This window comes from Schistocerca nitens, unplaced genomic scaffold (genome assembly GCF_023898315.1).
Source record: "Schistocerca nitens isolate TAMUIC-IGC-003100 unplaced genomic scaffold, iqSchNite1.1 HiC_scaffold_447, whole genome shotgun sequence".
Lineage (NCBI taxonomy): Eukaryota > Metazoa > Arthropoda > Insecta > Orthoptera > Acrididae > Schistocerca > Schistocerca nitens.
The window spans coordinates 2,098-24,804 of NW_026045980.1; the positions used below are offsets into that span (position 1 = coordinate 2,098).

The following is a 22,707-nucleotide window of genomic DNA, read 5'->3' on the forward strand; positions in this document are numbered from 1 at the left end:
AGCTGGCACTTGAGTAACGTCTCTAAAACATCACACCTGTCACATTTGTGTCACATAAAATTTGTTCTTTTTAATCTTCTCTAAACACTCCAAAATTTTGTCTACGTAGTCTTTTTTAGTCCCTGCATAATGAAGAAGTCAATAATACATCGAAATGAAATAGTTAGCTTGTTTTAGATCCAGACGGAGAGTTGCCGAGGAATCGAGAAACTGACTTTGGAAAGAGCAACAGAGATCATGCGTGGCGTGCAAAATCACGCAAGAGCTAAAAATATATATTCAGAAGGATATTTGAATCTCATTCCTCGAACAACTGAACAGTTGTCAGCGCATAACCCTGAAGTGGCCGGGTCCCAGTGTTAAACTTACCTACAATCTTCAAGCTATCTACGTAGACTGAATCGATGTACTCAGCTGTAGTGGCCCAGTAGAGACGATGGAAGGCGTACAGATCGTCAGCGAGGCTGAACATTTGCGACGCCTCTGGCTGCCGCTCCTTGCACAGCGCACTGAAGTCGTCGTCAGAGGAGAGGTTCCACGGCTGATAGCCCAGCAGGCGTTCACTCAACAGCGGCCGCCTGTAGCACACAAGGTGCGAGGTTAAAAGTTAAAAACCTATAATGTATAGTTTATGCAAGAGCGTACAAGTATCCAAAAAGTGTGTGAAATCTTACGGGACTTAACTGTTAAGGTCATCAGTCCCTAAGCTTACACACTACTTCACCTACATTATGCTAAGGACACACACACACACACACACACATGCCCGAGGGAGGGCTCGAACCTCCGCCGGGACCATCCGCGCACCCCATGACTGAAGCGCCCCAGACCGCTCGGCTAATCCCGCGCGGCTAAAAGTATCCAGAGCGGATTTCCACTCAGCAGTGGATTAGAAACCTCCTGGCAGATGAGTACTGTGTGCCAGACTGGGACACAAACCTGGAACTTTTTCATTCTTTAAAGGATGCATTGTAACACAGCAAACAATCGCAAACCCATTGGTCTTTTTAGCATTTTAGCGCATCGACATTTCATCTTTAGATTTCGGAGCACTTGAGTGAGACACCAATCATAACTATTTCTTGCAGGTCATCCACTCCGTTCTGTGCTGCTATATCGTTTTAAGTGGTTTCAGGCACAGCAAACAGCAGAGCTGCAGCGCTTGCCGCAGAATACCTCTTTTCTTTAAAGAAGAATTTCGTATGCATTGTAAGAGAGTGAACATGTGATATTTATGTTAAGGATATGAATCACTTGTTCAAATGAATTATAGATGATTTTAGACGCTGACATGTAGGCATGTCTATCATGAGCTGAAGCAAAATCTTCCACATTACCACTTGAAAATGGCTCAAAACGCCGAAACTGCAATTGTAATACAATTTTTATAATCAATGGCGAATATGACGTCCTTAAAAAAAAGACATCGAGCTAGCCAGGCACGAACCGAGAGCCGCCGTCACAGCCTTACTTCCGCCAGTAGCTCAGCCGCTGCCTTCCGGCCGTCACAGAAGCTCCCCTGCACGGCTGGCGGGACCAGCGCTCCCGGAAGGATGGGCACTGCAGTGACCAGAGGCCTCGGGAGTTGCTTCCTGGACGAATCCTCACTCTGCAGTGGAGAGTGCAGCCACTTGAAACGTCGGGGATCCGACACACGGCTCTGACCTGCCAGGGAGTTTCCTGTCTGCTTTAGGTGATGTGACATCTGCGATAATTCTCCGTAAAGACTGTATGACAGCTGAAAGCAGAACTCCCACAGGAAGAAGAGCTCTATGGACAAACGTGAATGTACCGTCAGGCAGGTCCACTTATTCAGTCCCTTTCAGCTAATCCGACGGCTATTGACAGCGCGATACGATGACTTAAGCTATTTGAAATCCGTCTTTGCAAATACCAAACATGTGTTTTTATTTCACAATACGTGTTTTACTTTACTCATTATACCCTTACCAGTTGTGGCATTTTTATAATGTTTCCGCTTACATCCGACAGTGTGCATCCCACCATCTCACACTAGTATGCTTGACGTCCAGAAGTACATGTCTGCTGACGAAAAACTTGACAAAATGACGCTTCACTATTGCATACAAATGTTTAATTGGCTCTGAAGCATTCGCTCGGTCTCGTTTCGTGAGTGGCAGTGGAAATTATCATATAGAAATTATTGGCCGTAAAACTCTGTCCTAAGGTCAGTGTTCGGTACATCGATTCGATGCATATGTGTCAGGTACATGTTGTGATGAGAATGGAGCCCTCAGAATCGGGTATGAGACAATTTTTTTCCTGATTAATCTACGACCGCATTCCCTATAGCCCGTCAACGATGGAAAGTTTCCATACTGCCAGATACAACGCAGAACAATCAGTACTCCCTGTACTCCTTGTAGTATGGTCCTTGGTTATCACTGTTACTTGACAACGACGTTGTCAATTAAAGCATGAAGCTGCATCATAATGAGTTGCGTGTGATGTCTGGGTCTCCAGTTTGACCGGAAAGCTGTCCCTCCCATAAGACATGTGGTGCCATGGTGCTAAGGCTCGCAAATCATTTCCACGCTACATACACCAGCACGCTGTTCTGCTTGGAGGTACAGTACCAGACCTACTCCACTGACAAGCTGGGACTCAGAACCCGTGCCGTGATGAAAATCATCATTTCTACGCCCCAGATGAAGGATGTACGTGCACACTGACAATGATCTGAATAAACATTATACGGAGATTTGGTTGGAGAAGAATTTCGGGAAAGGGCTGTTTTTAACGTAATAGAGCCGTTCATTCCATAAGGCAACGAAAGAACGGATTTAAATGCAGCAAGGAAGTGAACAAACAATATCCACTGAAACAAGCTCTAAAGAAAATCTCGAAACTTCTGGACAGTTGGGAATGTACTACACAGCTATAATGATACCATATTCAGTTTAGGAGCAAGTGCGTTGCAACACAAAGTGGCAAATCAACAGAGGACGCAATAAATACTCGCCACATGGAGCTGGAGTGTCGACAAGCGGGGCAGACCGCTGCCACGGAAGGCAATCGTCGACAATCTGCGTACAGAGGCAGGGGTCTGTGTGCTATAGGCGGCTTTGGCCTGTAGTGCTGGAGCCATTACTGAAGGTATCATGCGAGTCCAGTAATGAAGTGGATTGGCGGAATTTAGAAATGACCGACTGTAAAGGGCGATACGTGAACTACAGAAAGACACGAAATGGTGCGCTGCGTGGACTACGAGGGCGGTACCGAAGTTCCACCACTGCCGCTGGAGCTCTGTGACCCCCTCCCCTCTTGCATCTCCGGTTTTCGACTTTGTACTGACATCCAACAGAAGGTAAACACGCTGGGTCGTATGAATAAACAAGACGACGTTCTCTGGAGAAGATTCTCGGAGCAAAAGGACATCCACTGAGAAAGCTCTTACGAGCAAAACATTCGAAGCCATAATCTGTGACGAGAGGGTTCCTTTTTCTCACTACCTCTGCTCCCTGCTGAGTTCTCGGTGTGTGTGGTCTGCCGTGTCCGGCACAGAAAGCACGCGCAGTGTCACGTGTCATTCAGCTCGCTCAAACGGGCGACATGTCTGGAACCGGCACCAGTGTGTTCAGGCAGAGTTGCACTACGTTTCATTTTGTTTATTTTATGTGCGGCAACAAATTATTAAGACAATTACGTATACAGGTTACGAAAATGCATTTTCTTGAGATGTTACCGAATTTACAACATGCGGAAAACGTTTCAGTTATAGAAGTTAGGCGAACGTTATGCGAACGAAATCTTAAAATTACATGACTTTTTATCTACTCCAAGCCGGAACTGTGTCAGAGTTCTCTAACACGAGATAATTTTGGTTACCATGGTGAACATCGGGAATTGTCAGTGACACCGATGTTTGGTGTAGGCCTACACCGAAGTTTTCTCGTACGTTAGTCTGAAAACTTAGGTCTAGTAGAAAGCAGCAAGAATGTTTTAATTTTAACTTCTTTTGAAAGGTCGTCCCCTCTTCTTTGGTGATTTTCTGGAGGGAAGTTCACCAGGCAAGTAATGCTCTTATTGTGAAACCCATATAAACTTCTACAGTATCTCTGTTCAGCATTTTGTTGGGCTACATATATCTTTCATTGCCTTCGAAGCAGCATGAATTCTGTCATTACTGTCAAAAAGTATGTAAAACTTAACCTGAACAGAACTTACTCAGCTCAAAGAATGCTAAAGAGCTCGTTTCAATGTTTTCCGATTGTGAGAAGCTCCTCTAGTTTTATTCATACGTAATCGGAGAACATTCTTTGTCTTAAGCAACATCCCTCACCTTTTTACTCACGTTGAGCACGTTCTCGGGTGGAGTATATTCTCTGACTCGTTTTACTCATGTTAACCTCAAAATGTCCTCCCAAAATTTCCAGAACGAAGTATATCCTCCGTTTTACTGACACGCCCCACTATACTTCGCCAGCACCTCAGCTCTCACCTGGACTCTCCCAGTGGTTCTTCGCCGATCATCTCCCACCCTTCGCCGTCGTCTTCATTGCTTCACCACTCACAGAGAGCCGTAGTCTGGCAGCTCCTTCGCCACTGCCTCCGTCAAATGCTCCACCACCGTCGCCGCCACCTGCGCCACCGTCGACTCCCTCGCCAGCAGCGTCGCTGGCTCTGTCGCCAACACCGTCGCCAGCCCCAAACCGCGGCCCGCCCCATCGCCCCCACCACTGCCGGAACCAGAAGTTCCAACCACATCCACCACCACTGCAGCTTCGTCACCGCCGTCATAAACTCCTGTCAGTGTCCTTATCTACACACAACTGGGGCCACCTATTACACCACAACCCTCATGCATGCAGTCATAAGACCAAACAAATGAAATAGAATAGATAAAACCTCACGATTCCAAATGAAACCAAGCCAAAAATGATTTCACTAAATTTACGGACATGAAACCAATAATTCCTCTCAACTATCGTCTTTTGTATCTACATCTACATACATGATCCGCAAGCCACCGTGCGGTGCGTGGCGGAGGGTACCCTGTTCCACAACTAGTCGTTTCCTTTCCTGTTCCGCCGGCTGACAGAGCGAGGGACAGACGCCAGTGTATATGCCTCCTTAGGAGCCGTAATTCCTCGTATCTTGTCTTCGTGGCCCCTACCAGAAATGTATGCTGGCGTCATTAGGATCGTTCTGCAGCCAGCTTCAAGTGCCGGTTCTCTGCACTTCCTCAGTTGTTTTCTTCGAAATGAGAGTCTTCTTCCCTCCAACAATTCCCTGCTGAGCTCCCGAAGCATATACGTAACACTTGCATGCTGATCGAAACTCCGGTAAGAAATCTACCTGCTCCGCCTGAATTGTTTCGATGCCTTCTTTCAATCCGACCTGGTGCAGATCCCAAACACTCGAGCAATGCTGTACAAGAAGTCGCTCTAGTGTCCTAAGTGGGGTCTCCCTCACACAGGAACCACACTTTCACAAAACTCTCCCAATAAACCGAAGCCGACCGTTGGCCTTCCCTACCAGAATCCTCACATGTTTATTCCATTTCATCTCGCTTCGCAAGATTACGGCCAGATATTTAAACGAAGTGACCGTGGTAAGCACGGTAAGTGGTAAGTGGTTTCGAACTGAGAATATGTTTAAGGATTCTGCAGGAAACAGGTGTTAGGGATATTGGTCTGTAATTTTGTGGGTCCGTTCTTTTACCTTTCTTATACACCAGAGTCACTTGCACTTTCTTCCATTCGCTTGGTTCTTAGCGCTGATCGCAAGATTCGCGGTATTCGCGGTAAATGCAAGCTAAGTAAGGGGCCAGTGCCGCACACTACTCTTTGTAAAACCAAACTGGCATTCCACCTAGGCATTGCCACTTATTTATTTTCAGCTGTTTCAGCCGTTTCTCTACGCCAGCGGTACTCATTACTATGATTTCCATACGGGACTCTGTGCGATGGTCAAACGACGGCACGTTTGTGCCATTCTCCTGCGTGAACGATTTCTTAAACGAGGAATTTTTAACTTCCGCCTTCCTTTTGGAATATTCTAGCGCCAAAGCAGACTGGTCAACGTGTGACTGTAATGGAAGCGTTATATCCGCTTAACGATTTTGCAGAGGACCAAAACTTTTTCCGGTTCTCCGGTGGTAGCTGTTGTATGCTTCGCGCACAGATCTTTTCACAGACGCACGAATCTCTACAAACCTTGCTGTCCTCATTTGCGCGTTCTCTTTTGAACCGAGAATGTAACAGCCTTTCGTTCCTCAGCATTTTCCGAATTTTGTTATTAAAGCACGATGAGTCTTTTCCGCCCTTTATCCACTTAGTAGGCGCATACTTTTCCGGATCACGATTTACAGTCTCTTTAAACTTTAGCCATAATTTTTCTATGGCCATAATTTTGGAATTAAATGATTGTATTTTATTGTCTAAGTGAGACGCTGACAACTGCATATCAACTCTCCTAGCGTTCTCGACTGATTTACTAACTTTCGTAACCATAGTCGCTATGATGACATCATGATCACTAATTCCCATCTCTATGCTGACGCCATCGATAACGTCCTGCCTGTTTGTGCTGGCTGACGAACTAGCTGCTCGACACAGTTTTCGGAAAACGTGTTCAAAAGTCCTTCACAAGACTGTCTGTCTGCACGAGCTGCAGTGAATCCATAGATGTCCCAGTCTATACTCGGTAGGTTAAGGTCACCGCCAGCTAGTGTCGCGTGATCTGGATATTTATGCAATGCTGACTATTTACCTTCTTTGAATGGCTCCACATCTGTCCCAGCGGAGTCGGGTGGGTGGTAAAATCATCCAACAACTGATATGGTTTCACCTTGTCCTGTTATGTGCGACGACGTAACTTCACTATAGCACTCAAATTCAACCTCAGTAAAGAGAATATTTTTTGTCAATTGCAATAAACACTTCGCCTCCTACGGCATCGAATATGTCTTTCCGATAAACATTCCAAGACTCGCCAAATATCTCAGAGTTTTTTCACTTTGTGTATTAGCCAGCTGTCAATTCAAGAATAATTTGAGGCTGAGAACGTTCATGGAGGAGAGTAAATTTGGGAACTATGTTATAAATACTTCCACAGTTGACTGATAAAAGTTTCAGAGTCGAACTGACTTTACTCTGAAAGCTATCTGATTTCCCTAAATGTGTACCAACTGGCGAGTCTTCATGAGAGTACCTCAAACTACTGGCTACCCTGAAACCCCCCATGTACTCTCCACAAGTACTCTGCTATCCGATTAGCTGCTTCCTTTGTGTATCGCACCCCTGTCTTGAAATCACTGTTCCCTTCATTCCCACTGCCTGACACAATATCGATAGTTTTATCCCGTCACACTATCTGCATGTGTCTATACACAGTGAACCAGTAACCCACTCACAGTTCTGATGACAGATGTGGAGTAGCAAACCAAAAATCCCCACACAATAAACATTGTGGAGTAACAATACCGTTCCTCAAAAACAGCTCCAGTTGGCTACAAATCATGTTCAATCATCCTGCATAATACTTTATCCTGAGTGTGTATTTTACCACCCTGACCGTGATCTGTGCTACTGCCTGTCTCTGTCCGAGCCATCCTATAGCACATAATTTCGTTCCACACACTGACCACAGCTTTATATCCACATCAGTTCCCATGATGAACTTAACTGTGGATGTCGGTTGATCACCTTCATTTCAAAACACCTAGCCCATTTCCCAGACACACTCATCCCAAAGTGACTCCCCTATCGACCTCTTCAGATATAACTGCAGAAGTCTTTCATCCTATTGATAGTAATCACATCGTAATCCACGTCTTCCACCTCCATATCTACCCCACAATAAGCCACCTGAAAGAGTCCAACAACACCGCCACAAGACCTGGGGTGCCTGCTGGGAGCTTACCCATTCCCACATAGGAAGCCACCTGGTCACCCTCCATAGTGCCAACATATCTCCTACACTACTCCATTCCACGGCCCCATATGTCAACCACTCGAGAGACTATTCCGCTTTCCTCCCGCTCACAACCTACAGTATTTACGCTCTATGCTACGGACTGATTTAAACACACCAACCACCGGACAAAATATAAGAACGATGGCTATCCGCTTCCTGCCCTCTGCTGACGTCTTCCCATCTTCCCTCATCGCTGCTTGGATTTTTCCTCCATCTATTGAGATGAATATGACTTGTGGCCTCTTTTCCTCACCGACTGGATGCCAGTATCTGGACTAGAGTCGCTACTACATGGTATTACCGTAATTTCTCCCGAAGTGTTTTTTTTTTTTTTTTTTTTTTTTTTTTTTGTCCCGCATAACACGAGGACACGCTCACTTTTCGTGTCAGGTTCCACATTATTGTTTCCACAAATTATGAAAACTTCGGAAGTGTCTGTAACGATCAATACTTTCTCTAGTATATGCAGTAACATAGTTTATTGTGTCAGTTTTCTCCGCTGGTCTGTTACGTAATACGTGGCACATTTTAAGACACAATACGAATCAAAATATCGAAGGCTAAACGGAGTCAAAAAACTTTGTAACTCACGAGTTTCTGTAACCATGTCCTTCACTACTGTCTCTTAGTGCTAGTTCTTTACTCCATTCTGAATTAAATGATCCCTGTGTTTTCTATAACTGTAATGAATACTTCCATGCATAAAAGTGAGATAAACTCCAATAAACCATAGTGAGTACGACAGACATTTGAGTGTACACTGGCTTATACCTGAGTATCAAGTGCCCTGGCCTGTCCTTGTCTTCTTCCACCTCGTAGTGCTCCACCTGTTTGTTGGCGAATTGCAAGTCCTGTAACCATCCGGTTGATTTCGTGCGCAGCATGTCTTTCACACGTTCCATGTCCTTAATCCAACCGTGGAGTTGCTCATCACTCGTGTGGTTACCCTGAGACACACAGAAAATAGTTCAAATTACTCTCATAACATCCACAAGCAGCAGCCTGTCTTAATATACAGTTACATGTAGCACTATTACATGACACTGAAATTACTGCCAGCGCATGAGTGTAGTACATTCAGTTTTGTACAGGCATAAAAACATTAATGCACAGCAGATGCCTAGTGGGGTTTTATTAAATAAATACATTTCTCAAACCGTGACATCCGATTAGAGAGGTGCAGATATTTCTTGGTAGTTGACATTACAGACGTCTGAATGTATGAATGTATACTCCCGTGACGATGTATCCAACTGAAATGTTCTGGAGCTGCCAGCAGCGTCGAGTTCCTACGTGTAAAGCCACATGGCCTGGCTGGAACTCTGACGAGATTCTATTCAAACTTTTGAACGATTTTCGAAAATAGAATGGCCAGACTGTTGACAAATCCGTCAAAATCCTACTCGTTACCAACGCTGTGAGAAACCTGAACACATGTTATGACCTTCTACAAACGCAACGATAGACATCAGCCGCTCCATATCTGAAACATTATCTGAGTTAATTGCGCACACACGAAATGTCAGTTTGACTCAAAATGTTGTAGTGTTTGTCTGTTGCCTGGCTGATCGCTTTTGCCGAAAATTTGCGTTTGTTGCTCGTCATCTAACACAATGTCGTCTGTATCTGAACACGTCTCGAATATTGCAGATTTGAAGGAATGTATTGACTGTCCGAGTGTTAAGATCATTTTTTCTGGACCATTTTCGAGTGCGAAGTTCACATTTGTGTCACGTATTAAGGTCTATGCTCCTTTGACGTTGTACAAATTGTAGGCTTCTAAGTCACTGTAATATATGGCCATTTAAATTACATAATTTCATACTTGAAAAATCACTCACAAAAATCTATAAGGTGCTCCCTGTTGATTTAGAATCATGACATTTAGGAAGAAGCCAGATTTCAGAGTGCAAATAAAGGAAAAAAAATCTTAAAATCCATAATTGGTAACTATATAACTCTAGAAAATACTTTTCGTATTATTTTTTATCAGTCTATCTATTTGTCTGTCCATCTGTTAAGAATCTTTTTCTCTGGATACGTTCTGGGTATCATGTTCAAATTATGTCACATACAAAGGTATACGGACCCTTGGCGGCGTAAAAATTGTAAGCTTATAACTCACTCCAGTCAACAGATACGGCCGTTTATGTCTCGTGTTTTGATAATCGAAAACTCACTCATCGACTTGTAATCATGCGATTTGGCAACAACTAAGTTTTCCGGTACAAGAAAAGCAAAAATCTGAAACTTGTTAACTTTTAATTATATCACATAAAAATGTCGTTTTCTATTTGGACATACATTGTATTCACCACCTGTTGAAAGTATAACATACGAACATTACTGCATCCAAACATAAAATGTATGTTGTATTCATGATTTAGTACGTAAACAGAAATATGTTTTTAAATCTTCTCTCCCTACATACATAAACTAAAGTCCTCTGCTTGCTTGTTCTTGTTTGTTTGGGCTGGGCTGAGGAAATAACGTAGAATTTCTGGACCGATCTTAGTATTGCTGGGAGCAGTATCTTGCCAGTAAAGTTACAGAGTTTCGATAACCGGTAAAAATCATTAGGAATCTCGATTCCCAGGATGGGGAGTCTGTACAGAACCCTTAGTGCGTGAGTCCCTCTCGCACTTGCCCATTCTGTTTTCCTTTTTTCTATCTACCCTAGCTTCACCCAGTGTGTTGTTCTGGAAGGTGAGTGCTCACCACAGACATGGGTGCCGTCGGGGGAGTCTGAGGGAAGTGGGACGGAACTGCTCTTGTTCTCTGTATGTGGGGTCCCCAATCCTTTTGGGTCACACTGAAGCAGGTGACAGTGGTTCCACAATAGATTATATTGAGATAGGGAACCAACACTCGAGAGTGCATATTTATTGTGTTAAGGACATGCACAGCATACACCACCTAACAACAATGTAGCTCATAGCAACGACTGTCAGTCTGAATGAATGCATGTATTGCAATGATGCCTGCAGTTCTCCACACCCTTGCAAAAGATCTCGGGTGTCCGTTGTGCACAGAACAGTAGCATCTGATAAACAGTGTACACACCTGACCACCAAACGGACCTACTGTACATAACTAGGCTCGTAGCACTCAAGCATCGCAGTGGCGCATTAACCTGTGCCGCAAGCACACCACTGACCCTGATGTCAGCTGTCCATTGCATCAGATAGCTTGTGTCGTGTTCATGGTGAGGTGTGTTGCTGTGTACAGTGCACAATGAGGAATCAAAGATGAAATGTGCAAGCACTGGGACGAACGGATTTTGAGCCCTATGTCTGCTTGTGTCAATCCAGTATCGTTCACAGCGCTGTAGTGTCCAACTTCATACAGTTTTTATTGTTTGTGGATGAGGCCTCATTCATACGTGATGTTGTTTTCAAAAACCAAACAGGCAGATCTAGAATGAGGACAACACCCACGCTAGCCATATCGGAGGCCAACAGCAAAGATTCTCAGTCAAGGTATTTTAGGGCATTATCCAAGATCATTCCACTTTGATGTTAATGTTTGCAAGCACCTGAAGAATACTCACCTCATTGTAGGACTGGAAAGGGGGGGGGGGGGTCCTCTCTGATGACCATTGCGATCGCTGGATCTTACAACCCTCGACTTCATTCTCTGAGGTTATGCCAAGATGTAGGTGTACGAAACACCTGTAGATACCGCTGAACACCTGCTTGCCAGGGTGCAAGCTGCCTGCCTCCTGGTACAACATTGTTGCTCACGGGCGAGGCCTCCGCGACGAGTGCGGCCGCTTCATGTTTAAAGATGATTAAAGATGTAGCTGTTGTCACACGCGTCGACTCAGTCTGTGTCTCGACAAGTTTCTACAGAGTTGTCACTTCCGCCCAGCTGCTCAGAACAATGCAGTGTGACATGTCTTGGAAGACAGTAGCGTGACTGACTCGATTCCACTATCGCAGTAGCCGCCACGATACAGGAATGACCTGTGAGGATATGCTGACATCACTCCGAAACTGTGATCACAGAGAGAGCGTCATGCAGTCAAAGGTCGTGAGGTGGTGGTGTGAATGTGGGATATTTCCAAGAACACTGCCATCCTGAATTTGGAATCATCAACTGTATGTCAGTCCGACACCTTAAGCAAGTGTACGGTGCTGGAGAGAAAAACGGATTTACTTGTGTTGCAGATATGTGCAAATATTACTTTCTTAATAAAATTTTTGTACTTGTTTAGATACTCCAGAGCTCATTTTTTACAGTTCTTTTGTCAGCTGTCTTTATTTACCAGGCGACATCTACACTCTTTTTGGAGAACTGTCGAGATGATTTCCCAAGTTTCTGCAATGTGTCGCTCAAAACGTAGCCGATCAGCAGCTACTTGCAGCCAGCATATTCCATTTCGTGCGTTTCTGTCACAGCACAATCCCACTCGTTTAATATGTGGAAATTCTTCTTCTTACGAGAAATAAACCCGTTTGTGCTGCCTTGCGTCCACGCTTGGTAAGTAATGAGAGTAGTAGCAAGTTGAGAGAGGCATGTTCAAATGTGTACCAACACGCTGGGCACTGTCACAATGCTCTATGTGTAAGTAATGTTAGTGGGGAGAGAAGAAGCGTGATGAACTGCGACTTGAGTTGCTGATCAGCGCACGCTGCGTGGCTGAACGGTTTTGTAAACAGGCGCCAGTGGCGACACCTACAACGTGCTGACATGAGGAAAGTTTCCAACCGATTTCTCAAACCCAAACAGCAGTTGACCGGCGTTGCCTGGTGAAACGTTGTTATGATGCCTCGTGTAAGGAGGAGAAATGCGCACCATCACGTTTCCGACTTTGATAAAGGTCCGATTGTAGCCTATCGCGATTGCGGTTTATCGTATCGCGACATTGCTGCTCGCTTTGGTCGAGATCCAATGACTGTTAGCAGAGTATGGAATCGGTGGGTTCAGGAAGGTAATACGGAACGCCGTGCTGTATCCCAACGGCCTCGTATCACTAGCAGTCGAGATGACCGGCACCTTATCCGCATGGCTGTAATGGATCGTGCAGCCATGTCCAGATGGGGACGTTTGCAAGACAACAATCATCTGCACGAACAGTTCGACGACGCTTGCAGCAGTATGGACTATCAGCTTGGAGACTGTGGCTGCGGTTACCCTTGACGCTGCATCACAGACAGGAGCGCCTGCTATGGTGTAGTCAACGACGAACCCGGGTGCACGAATGGCAAAACGTAATTTTTTCGGATGAATCCAGGTTCTGTTTACGGCATCATGATGGTCGCATCCATGTTTGGCGACGTCGCGGTGAACGCACATTGCCCGCATCTCGTGGTCGTGCGGTAGCGTTCTCGCTTCCCACGCCCGGGTTCCCGGGTTCGATTCCCGGCGGGGTCAGGGATTTTCTCTGCCTCGTGATGGCTGGGTGTTGTGTGCTGTCCTTAGGTTAGTTAGGTTTAAGTAGTTCTAAGTTCTAGGGGACTGATGACCATAGATGTTAAGTCCCATAGTGCTCAGAGCCATTTGAACCATTTTTTTGAACGCACATTGGAAGCGTGTATTCGTCATCGCCATACTGGCGTATCACCCGGCGTGATGGTATGGGGTGCCATTGGTTACACGTCTCGGTCACCTCTTGTTCGCAATGACGGCACTTTGAAGAGTGGACGTTACATTGCAGATGTTTTACGACCCGTGGCTCTACCTTCATTCGATCCCTGCGAAATCCTACATTTCAGCAGGACAATTCCTGACCGCATGTTGCAGGTCCTGTATGGGCCTTTCTGGATACAGAAAATGTTCGACTGCTGCCCTGGCCAGCACATTCTCCAGATCTCTCACCAATTGAAAACGTCTGGTCAATGGTGGCCGAGCAACTGGCTCGTCACAATACGTCAGTCACTACTCTTGATGAAGTGTGGTATCGTGTTGAGGCTGCATGGGCAGCTGTACCTGTACACGCCATCAAAGCTCTGTTTGATTCAATGCCCAGACGTATCAAGGCCGTTATTACGGCCAGAGGTGGTTGTTCTGGGTGCTGATTTCTCAGGATCTACGCACCGAAATTCCATGAAAATGTAATCACTGTCAGTTCTAGACTAATATATTTGTCCAATGAATACCCGTTTATCATCTGGATTTCTTTTTGGTGTAGCAATTTTAATGGCTAGTAGTGTAAATGATTCTTATGGGTTCTACTTCTTCTTTTCTAGCTGTGAGCAGGCGTTACTCGCTGTGGGATCTGAACCCAGCAGCTGATAATGATGATGACGATGATGATGATCTCTGGGGAACGACTTCGATTGTTCAGAGGCAGATATCGCTTATTCTACAGTATTAAATTTTTTGTTTGTTATTTTTGAGATGCTCTAGTTTGTACTGAATGCGATTATCGCTGTTTTGACGCGACCACCAGCTACTAGTTCTTTTGCACCTGTGTTTTCGTTTGGGTTTGTCCATATTCTTTCAGACACATTCCCCTGCCGACGTCATACACCTCCTCTAGTTCCCATGCTGGATATGCCCTTAATGACAAACATGCCCACTGATGATGAGTTGCTGGAAGTGTATTCCAGTAATGAAGACAACAACAGTTTTACTTGTAAGTACTCAGAATTTCTCCTTCTCGTGTGCAGAGCCATTAGGAGTTCGACGTGTTGTTGAGGGGAAGAGCATTGTCCAAGTTAGGGGGAGAGCTGTCGTGACGTCATGGGGTGAGTCGGTACCAGAGTGGTCATACTGAGTCACTTTTCTGAGGTGCAGGAAAGGGGGTCGTGTAAGACACTCAGCTGTATGCTCTGCCTTGATTTATGTTCATAAGATTTTGATCAAATTATTGTGGGGTCCAGCAACATCTCTCTTCAAAAGTATATACTGCTAACAAAAAGCATGTCCTAATGCCCAGAATCATGACGAGAGGAGTTTAAATTGATTTCCATGTTTGCTTCTCACTAGTGATAGAAATTAACCAAAAAATACAGGGCATACAGATAGACAACAAACACCAGATGTCCAGTGACGTTCTAATTTCTCGTTTATGGCCGAATGTAGGAAATCCATAAGAAGAAGACAAACATTAACACGCTGTGTGGCACATCGACAAAGAAGTCGAGCGTAAATTAGGTGGTCCCCTCTTCTTGTCCATATTAGCCGAGAAACATCCAAAAAGTGTAGACCTGCTGCTAATCTCTGAAGACGATAGGCAACACAACGTTTGGATAAAATGCATGTCCCACCTACGTCCCTCTGAAATGAAAACAAAAAAGGTGCAAGATATTTTTGCTGTACATGTCTCAAGACGTTTACCAAGAACATGTATCTTGAAAGACACCTGATTGACTGCTAGAGCCAGGAAACAATAGGTGTGGAAATGATTATCAAGGATAAACGGTTCTTGAAGTTTAAGAATGCCTGTCACCAACACCTCTGTCCGTTCGTCGTTTACGTCGATTTAGAGCGCCTCCTAGCTCCTGTGGTACAGTGTGAACGTGGTGCCTCTGCCTCCCGTATCACTGTCACAAAATGATGCATACGATATGTGGCTACCCATCAAGATCTGTGCACTAAAATTAAAATCTTATGCCAAGGGAATAGGGCGAGATGGCTGCTCACTGAGCTTCTTGTACGGGATGTTTATAACATTTATAGTGAAAACGTACTCATGACCAACGTGAAGGAGAATGATGCACTGTACAAGCAGGCAGCTGATCGTTATACCTGGGGACTGTGACTGGACAGAAGTGAGGAAGCTCCCTGTAGAGACTGTTGCCACGTAACGGGGAAGTCCCAGAGTGCAGCTGACAACCCATGTAACTGTAAGTACCAACTGCCACAGCACACAGCCATCTTTTCCACAATTTCAGTGAGCATGATGCCCACTTTCTAGTTCAGCACTTTGACGAGTCTGGATAGTAGGATGAAAAGATCAGTGTCATTGCTGACACCGTTGACAAATATATGCCGCTTCAAAGAGGATCACACCACTTCCTGGATTCACAACGCTTCATGCTCACGTCTCTTTAGAAATTTTTCTTAACCAACGCGTCCTGAAGATATTCGTAGCAAAGGTAGCCACTTATCTCGATGGTGTAGGGTTTCAGCTTGTGATGGAGAAGAGGTCTTTCTACACGAATATCTGGACTCTCTAGTAAAGTAAGAGGCATTTCCATAATGAATGCAGTAAACAGGCACTTGGTGAATGAATGGCAGGACGGCATCTCGGATTTATCAGAACATGTAAAATGATGAACACCAATGGACATCTGACCGCCAACATCTTCGAGAAGTTCTGCAGCATATGGCTGAGATTACGTGGGATGCCATGTTAAGAAAGACACAAGCCAGCAGCGAAGTCTTGACCAACGTTGAGATGCATGTCTTCCTGGAACATGCGGTCCACGAGTGACTTTGCCAATGTGTGCGCAGGTATTCCAAGGCAAATAACTTGCAAATAATCGAGGGGGAGTACAGGTTGTCTGACGATTTCAGTTTAATCCTTTACCTGGATGTAAACTGTCTCTAAAGGCAAACCATGCAACAACGTCTACCATTTGGAGGGTTCTGATGGATGTCCAAAGGGGAAATCAGCAGACTGAGGAAAGAGATCAAATATGTGGCTGCTGATGCTGTTGAGGGATATGTCCTAGAGTTAGAGCTGGACTATCCCACAAGTCTGCATGACAGACACGGTGATTTGCACAGCCTGAAAGACTTTCACGTTCAGGGACTTCAACAGGTGCCTCCTCAAGGGCATTGGCGCTGCACCACAAATGGTTATCAGGAGACCTTTCGATTGAGGTTATATACTGAGGTATATACTGCAATTCCAGCTGGAAGCAGGGGTGTCCTACCACGATCACAGGTGGTTCATCGGGGGGCATAGGTGTGGAAATCTGCTGCACCCAGACTATTTACTGATGTGTCTGGGTGGGTTTATTTGTTAGTAAAAAGATAAAAAGGTGTTCCACTTGACTGGGTGTGTGTGGAATAGTTTGATGAACTGTTTGTCACAGTTCTGACTGCATGTTCGAGATTATGAATGTTTCATTGCACACTGCGTGCGTCCATGTGTGCGTGTGTGTGTGTGTGTGTGTGTGTGTGTGAGAGAGAGAGAGAGAGAGAGAGAGAGAGAGAGAGAAAGGGAGAGAGACAGAGTATATATTTCGTGTGGAACATGTACAATATGCATCCGTGTAAAGAAAGTATTTTATATGTTTATGGTGCGTGCGTGTGTGTGTGTGTGTGTGTATTGTTTTTGAGTTGCCATTGCTTTTGCTGTTCTAAGTATGTACACACTGAAAACTTCTCTCTCTCTCTCTCTCTCTCTCTCTCTGAGTTACTAATAAGTGTTTAATACATTGGAAATTAAAAAATTACCTTATTCACAAAAGAATGTGTATATTGTAATGAATCAATTACGAAATAACAAAACTGTTACGTATATAACAAATACGAGAAAAAATGGAAATTAAAAAGCTTTCAGTTGTTTTCACAATACAGTTGTTCTTCTTTTTCATATTTTTTGAATGAAATACCTCCTTTATCAGTTTTATATTGATGGCAGGAGCCAGAGAAAAAAGAAATCATTTTAGAATACAATATTTTTTAAATTTACATACATACATACATGGCCGACCGGTTCTAGACGGGATCGCGATTTATCGCCTCCAATTCGTATTTGCGTAAGTAGAGCTTTGCGGATGTGCGCCAGGAATACTGCACGCGTTTACGTGTGTGTGTGTGTGTGTGTGTGTGTGTGTGTGTGGGACGTGCGTCACGTCCTCGCAGTGACAGCGTGCGGTTAGCGGTCAGCGGGCAGCTAACATCCCGTTTGTGGTCTGAGCCGCTTCGCGCTTCCGACAGCCCGGCTGTGGGCGTCACGACAACACAGGGCGAGGGGGGCCAGCGAGCGACACGGGCCGAGTCCACACAGTAGGGGGTGCAGCGCACAGACAAACCCAAACTCACTGCAGTGGTGACACGTGGCTGCAGTCGACTCTTACCAGTACGTCGACAAGCAGTATAGAAAACGAAAAATAAAATTCAGAATTTCCCTCGTTGTGCAGGAGCAGTGAATTGGAAGGTGGTGCACACTTTTATATCTGCACCCTCCAATACGTTGAATCCGTCGTCCTTGCCATGGCGCCACTGCGCTTTCTGCCGTCTAGACCTAATCTATGCCGGCCGGTGTGGCCGAGCGGTCCTAAGCGCTTCAGTCTGGAACCGCGCGACTGCTACTGTCGCTGGTTCGAATCCTGCCTCTGGCATGGATGTGTGTGATGTCCTTAGTTTAGTTAGGTTTAAGTAGTTCTAAGTTCTAGGGACTGATGACCTGATAAGTTAAGTCCCGTAGTGCTCAGAGCCATTTGAACTATTCTGAACATACATACATACATATTTGCACACAGTATGATGTGAGAGCCCAGTTACCAGGGGCACAGGGTCAAAATCGTAAGCTGCGTCGTTACCTGGGCCACAGCACGCTTTGCCGTACTACTCTGTAGGGCTGTAGTGAAGAACCACGAGAGGAATTATCTCGAATACGAATACCTCAAGACTGCTGCAGCTGTCTGAAGACTCAAGTTTCATTCAGAAAGCAAAGTGTGTCTTTAAATCGAAACTATCTGTACAACATTGGTTTCACGGAATAACTTTTCGCAATTACACTTTTCCTAAGCAGGTGCAGTGTATGACCAACGAAGCGTATCTGCACAGCAAATGTAATAAAGAAGTCGTCCTTCAAACATTCTCGCAAGCTGTGAGGTACTAACTCTACAAAATATTGGATACGTATCAGGTAAATTGTCTTTGCTGCAGTGAAATGCTTGGATTATGGTAACGAAAACAAGATGCAATGACAGGACACGATACGATGTCGGCAGAAACCATTCTTAAATACGGAACCCGCTACTATCAATCGTTGAAATTACCATCCCGCAAACATCGGTAATATTTATAGGAATAAGATTTAATCTACCCAGAACCTTCTCAGGTCACTAAAACAGGTATCGCCTAATTCTCTTCTCAAAGGATCCAAAATGAGGCTCACACGATACTTTAGGGACTGGCACGTTGCTACATACGCCACAAAAAGTTACACAAAGACACAGATCATACTGCGTCCTTTTACTTTCCATGTATACTACTGTCAGAATCCAAACAGTCATAATGCACAGTGGCCATTCTATGTGTTAAGGTTGGGTTGTTTGGGGAAGGAGACCAGACAGCGAGGTCATCGGTCTCATCTGATTAGGGAAGGACGGGGAAGGAAGTCGGCCATGCCCTAAATCAGAATGGCAGGAGACGGGATTGAACCGTCGTCCTCCCGAATGCGAGTCCAGTGTATGTGTTAAGACCACATAACTGTTATTCTCGGTAGTGGGAACATCACTGGTGGTAGTGTTCATAAATCATAGACAGAGAATTCAGACTCGATAATGGTTCGAGTTAGGCCAGGAGACACGTGCAGAAAGGCTAACGACTGAGATGAATGCTCTCAGAAAGCAGCATCCGGTTTCACGTTAGTCTGGCACAGATTTTCATTGGCCTTGACGCATTCACCAGATATTCCGCTTGTGACTGTAGTAGCACAGTGCCTTTAACAAAGCCACTCGCAGACGCAACACGCGCTAACTGGTGGACCCCAACTGCAGGTTTTCGTTATTGACGCGCGTCCTCTGTGGCTGCGGCGGCTGGGGCATTGCCGTGCTGGCTGGCAGTGGTGAGCACAGGGGGCCGCCAATGGCGTCGAGCCACAAGTGTCAGCTGCGCTATCGTCTGGCCATGGAGTCCTGGGAAATGGTCACGTGAATGTTAAGGTGGGAAGACGTTGAACAGTTGTGTCGAAATGTATGAATTATGTGGTATGTATACAGGTTCATTACGAGATTTGAAGTTGCCGAACCTCCATGTTGAGAGAAGTAATTTTATAGGCCTTCCTTCCATATGGAGTAGAGATTCTTAGGAAGAGAAGATTCTGATGGAGACTTGAAATGCCACACTGAGACTCTAGACCACTCTCCACTAAATATGAAGCTAACATGCTTCAGCTTGTGAAGCAGGATTGGATGCAAAGTTATCTGAATCTGTTAAAGAAGTAGCTAGCAAATACGAGAAAAGAAAGATACAGACGATTTTCTTCGATCTCTAACCATTCCGAGCTTAGCCTCCCTGTATCATAGCCCCAAAAGGCTCACAGAAGTAGAGGTTGGTTCAGAATTCTTCCATATGGTTAGTATTAGAACTGGAGAGCCAAAGATAGCTAGAGTGTGAAGAAGGTAAACTGGGAAACACTCTCCAAGAACTGACCAGGTGGTGTGTGTCATTTTCTCACCCCCTGTACGTTTAATACAGTTTATAAGAGGAGGAAAAAACTCCACTTACCATACGTTCGAATGCGAGGGGAACCAACAGCTGTGGGGCGTGCGTCGCATCGAGTGAGAGCAGCGGCGCCAAGTCCCGCCAGTAGCTGGAGAGTCCTTTCCGGAAAACAGCCGCCTGGACCTGCAGATCTGCACAAGACGGGAGACGACGGACTGGTGAACAAGCCAGTGGATCAGACTTCTGTAGGAAGCACAGCTTTCACTTTCTGCCCCCACAAAGTGTATGCAGGTAGCATTTACCTTTCGAAACTAGATCAATATACAATGTCAGTAATCGTATGAGTTACAGCATGGACACCTTGACCGGACGCAAAGCTCATATTCCAACGACAGATTTGAAGAGCACATCAAGCAAAGAGAGAGGAGCACCATCACCTAACGTAGATCCAGTAATAAAAATTAACCTAATGGTAGAAGTATCAAAATACCTGAAGAAGTGGAAATATACAACTATTTCAAAATCACCCACACAGCTTGCCCAACAATAAGACAGATTTAAGAAATAAGAGACCTCGAGATAAATTCCAGTCAGTTTTACGTGCTATTAATAGAAAGTAACATAAATGAGACTGTATAGTTTAGCTATTTGACTTTGACTTACTGACAAGCATAGGACGTAACGATTTGCACAGAATTGTGTCTATGCTGGTTTTATAATATGAGTAGTCTTTGCAACGTTTCCCGTGAGTTGTATGATATGTATGGAAATGAGGAAGAATTATGTCCACTCATAAACGTTTTTATATTTAGGATGTATTTATTTTAACATAAGTAACATATTTTAGTAATTCAGTAAAAAATTGAATAAGGTGTTTTGCAAGTGTAGCTGAAAAAGTCATTCTCGGCCTAAACTTTCTAAGGACCATGGAAATGTATGACTACATTTGTACTGGTACAGTACCTTACATATTAACAGTACATTTTACAATTATATGATGATAGACATAATGTTCTGTAATGTGTGACATGTATCCCATCACATGTTTTTATCTCTTTTTTTGTACTCCTATTTCTTTTTATTTGTCCACCGGATCAATTCATGTACGAAAGTTGTTGTGAATGCGATTTATAACTTTGTTTTTAATGTGGTACAAAGAATACACATGTAAAATTATATATATATATATATATATATATATATATATATATATATATATATACTCCTGGAAATTGAAATAAGAACACCGTGAATTCATTGTCCCAGGAAGGGGAAACTTTATTGACACATTCCTGGGGTCAGATACATCACATGATCACACTGACAGAACCACAGGCACATAGACACAGGCAACAGAGCATGCACAATGTCGGCACTAGTACAGTGTATATCCACCTTTCGCAGCAATGCAGGCTGCTATTCTCCCATGGAGACGATCGTAGAGATGCTGGATGTAGTCCTGTGGAACGGCTTGCCATGCCATTTCCACCTGGCGCCTCAGTTGGACCAGCGTTCGTGCTGGACGTGCAGACTGCGTGAGACGACGCTTCATCCAGTCACAAACATGCTCAATGGGGGACAGATCCGGAGATATTGCTGGCCAGGGTAGTTGACTTACACCCTCTAGAGCACGTTGGGTGGCACGGGATACATGCGGACGTGCATTGTCCTGTTGGAACAGCAAGTTCCCTTGCCGGTCTAGGAATGGTAGAACGATGGGTTCGATGACGGTTTGGATGTACCGTGCACTATTCAGTGTCCTCTCGACGATCACCAGTGGTGTACGGCCAGTGTAGGAGATCGCTCCCCACACCATGATGCCGGGTGTTGGCCCTGTGTGCCTCGGTCGTATGCAGTTCTGATTGTGGCGCTCACCTGCACGGCGCCAAACACGCATACGACCATCATTGGCACCGAGGCAGAAGCGACTCTCATCGCTGAAGACGACACGTCTCCATTCGTCCCTCCATTCACGCCTGTCGCGACACCACTGGAGGCGGGCTGCACGATGTTGGGGCGTGAGCGGAAGACGGCCTAACGGTGTGCGGGACCGTAGCCCAGCTTCATGGAGACGGTTGCGAATGGTCCTCGCCGATACCCCAGGAGCAACAGTGTCCCTAATTTGCTGGGAAGTGGCGGTGCGGTCCCCTACGGCACTGCGTAGGATCCTACGGTCTTGGCGTGCATCCGTGCGTCGCTGCGGTCCGGTCCTAGGTCGACGGGCACGTGCACCTTCCGCCGACCACTGGCGACAACATCGATGTACTGTGGAGACCTCACGCCCCACGTGTTGAGCAATTCGGCGGTACGTCCACCCGGCCTCCCGCATGCCCACTATACGCCCTCGCTCAAAGTCCGTCAACTGCACATACGGTTCACGTCCACGCTGTCGCGGCATGCTACCAGTGTTAAAGACTGCGATGAAGCTCCGTATGCCACGGCAAACTGGCTGACACTGACGGCGGCGGT

The 22,707-nt window shown here is 45.3% G+C and overlaps 1 protein-coding gene across 1 annotated transcript in view; it reads right to left on the reverse strand.

Moving 5' to 3' along the window:
• Positions 1-369: 369 nt before the first annotated feature.
• The window catches only part of LOC126232134 (uncharacterized), a gene marked incomplete at its 3' end in the record, with an annotated part of 51,694 nt that continues 29,356 nt past the window's right edge, over positions 370-22,707 (reverse strand). The window contains exons 4-6 of the mRNA XM_049942442.1: positions 20,302-20,429; positions 8,713-8,888; positions 370-578 (exon numbers count right to left, since the gene is read on the reverse strand). Coding sequence (XP_049798399.1) covers positions 370-578; positions 8,713-8,888; positions 20,302-20,429 — 513 coding nt within the window. The remainder of the gene's footprint in view (positions 579-8,712; positions 8,889-20,301; positions 20,430-22,707) is intronic.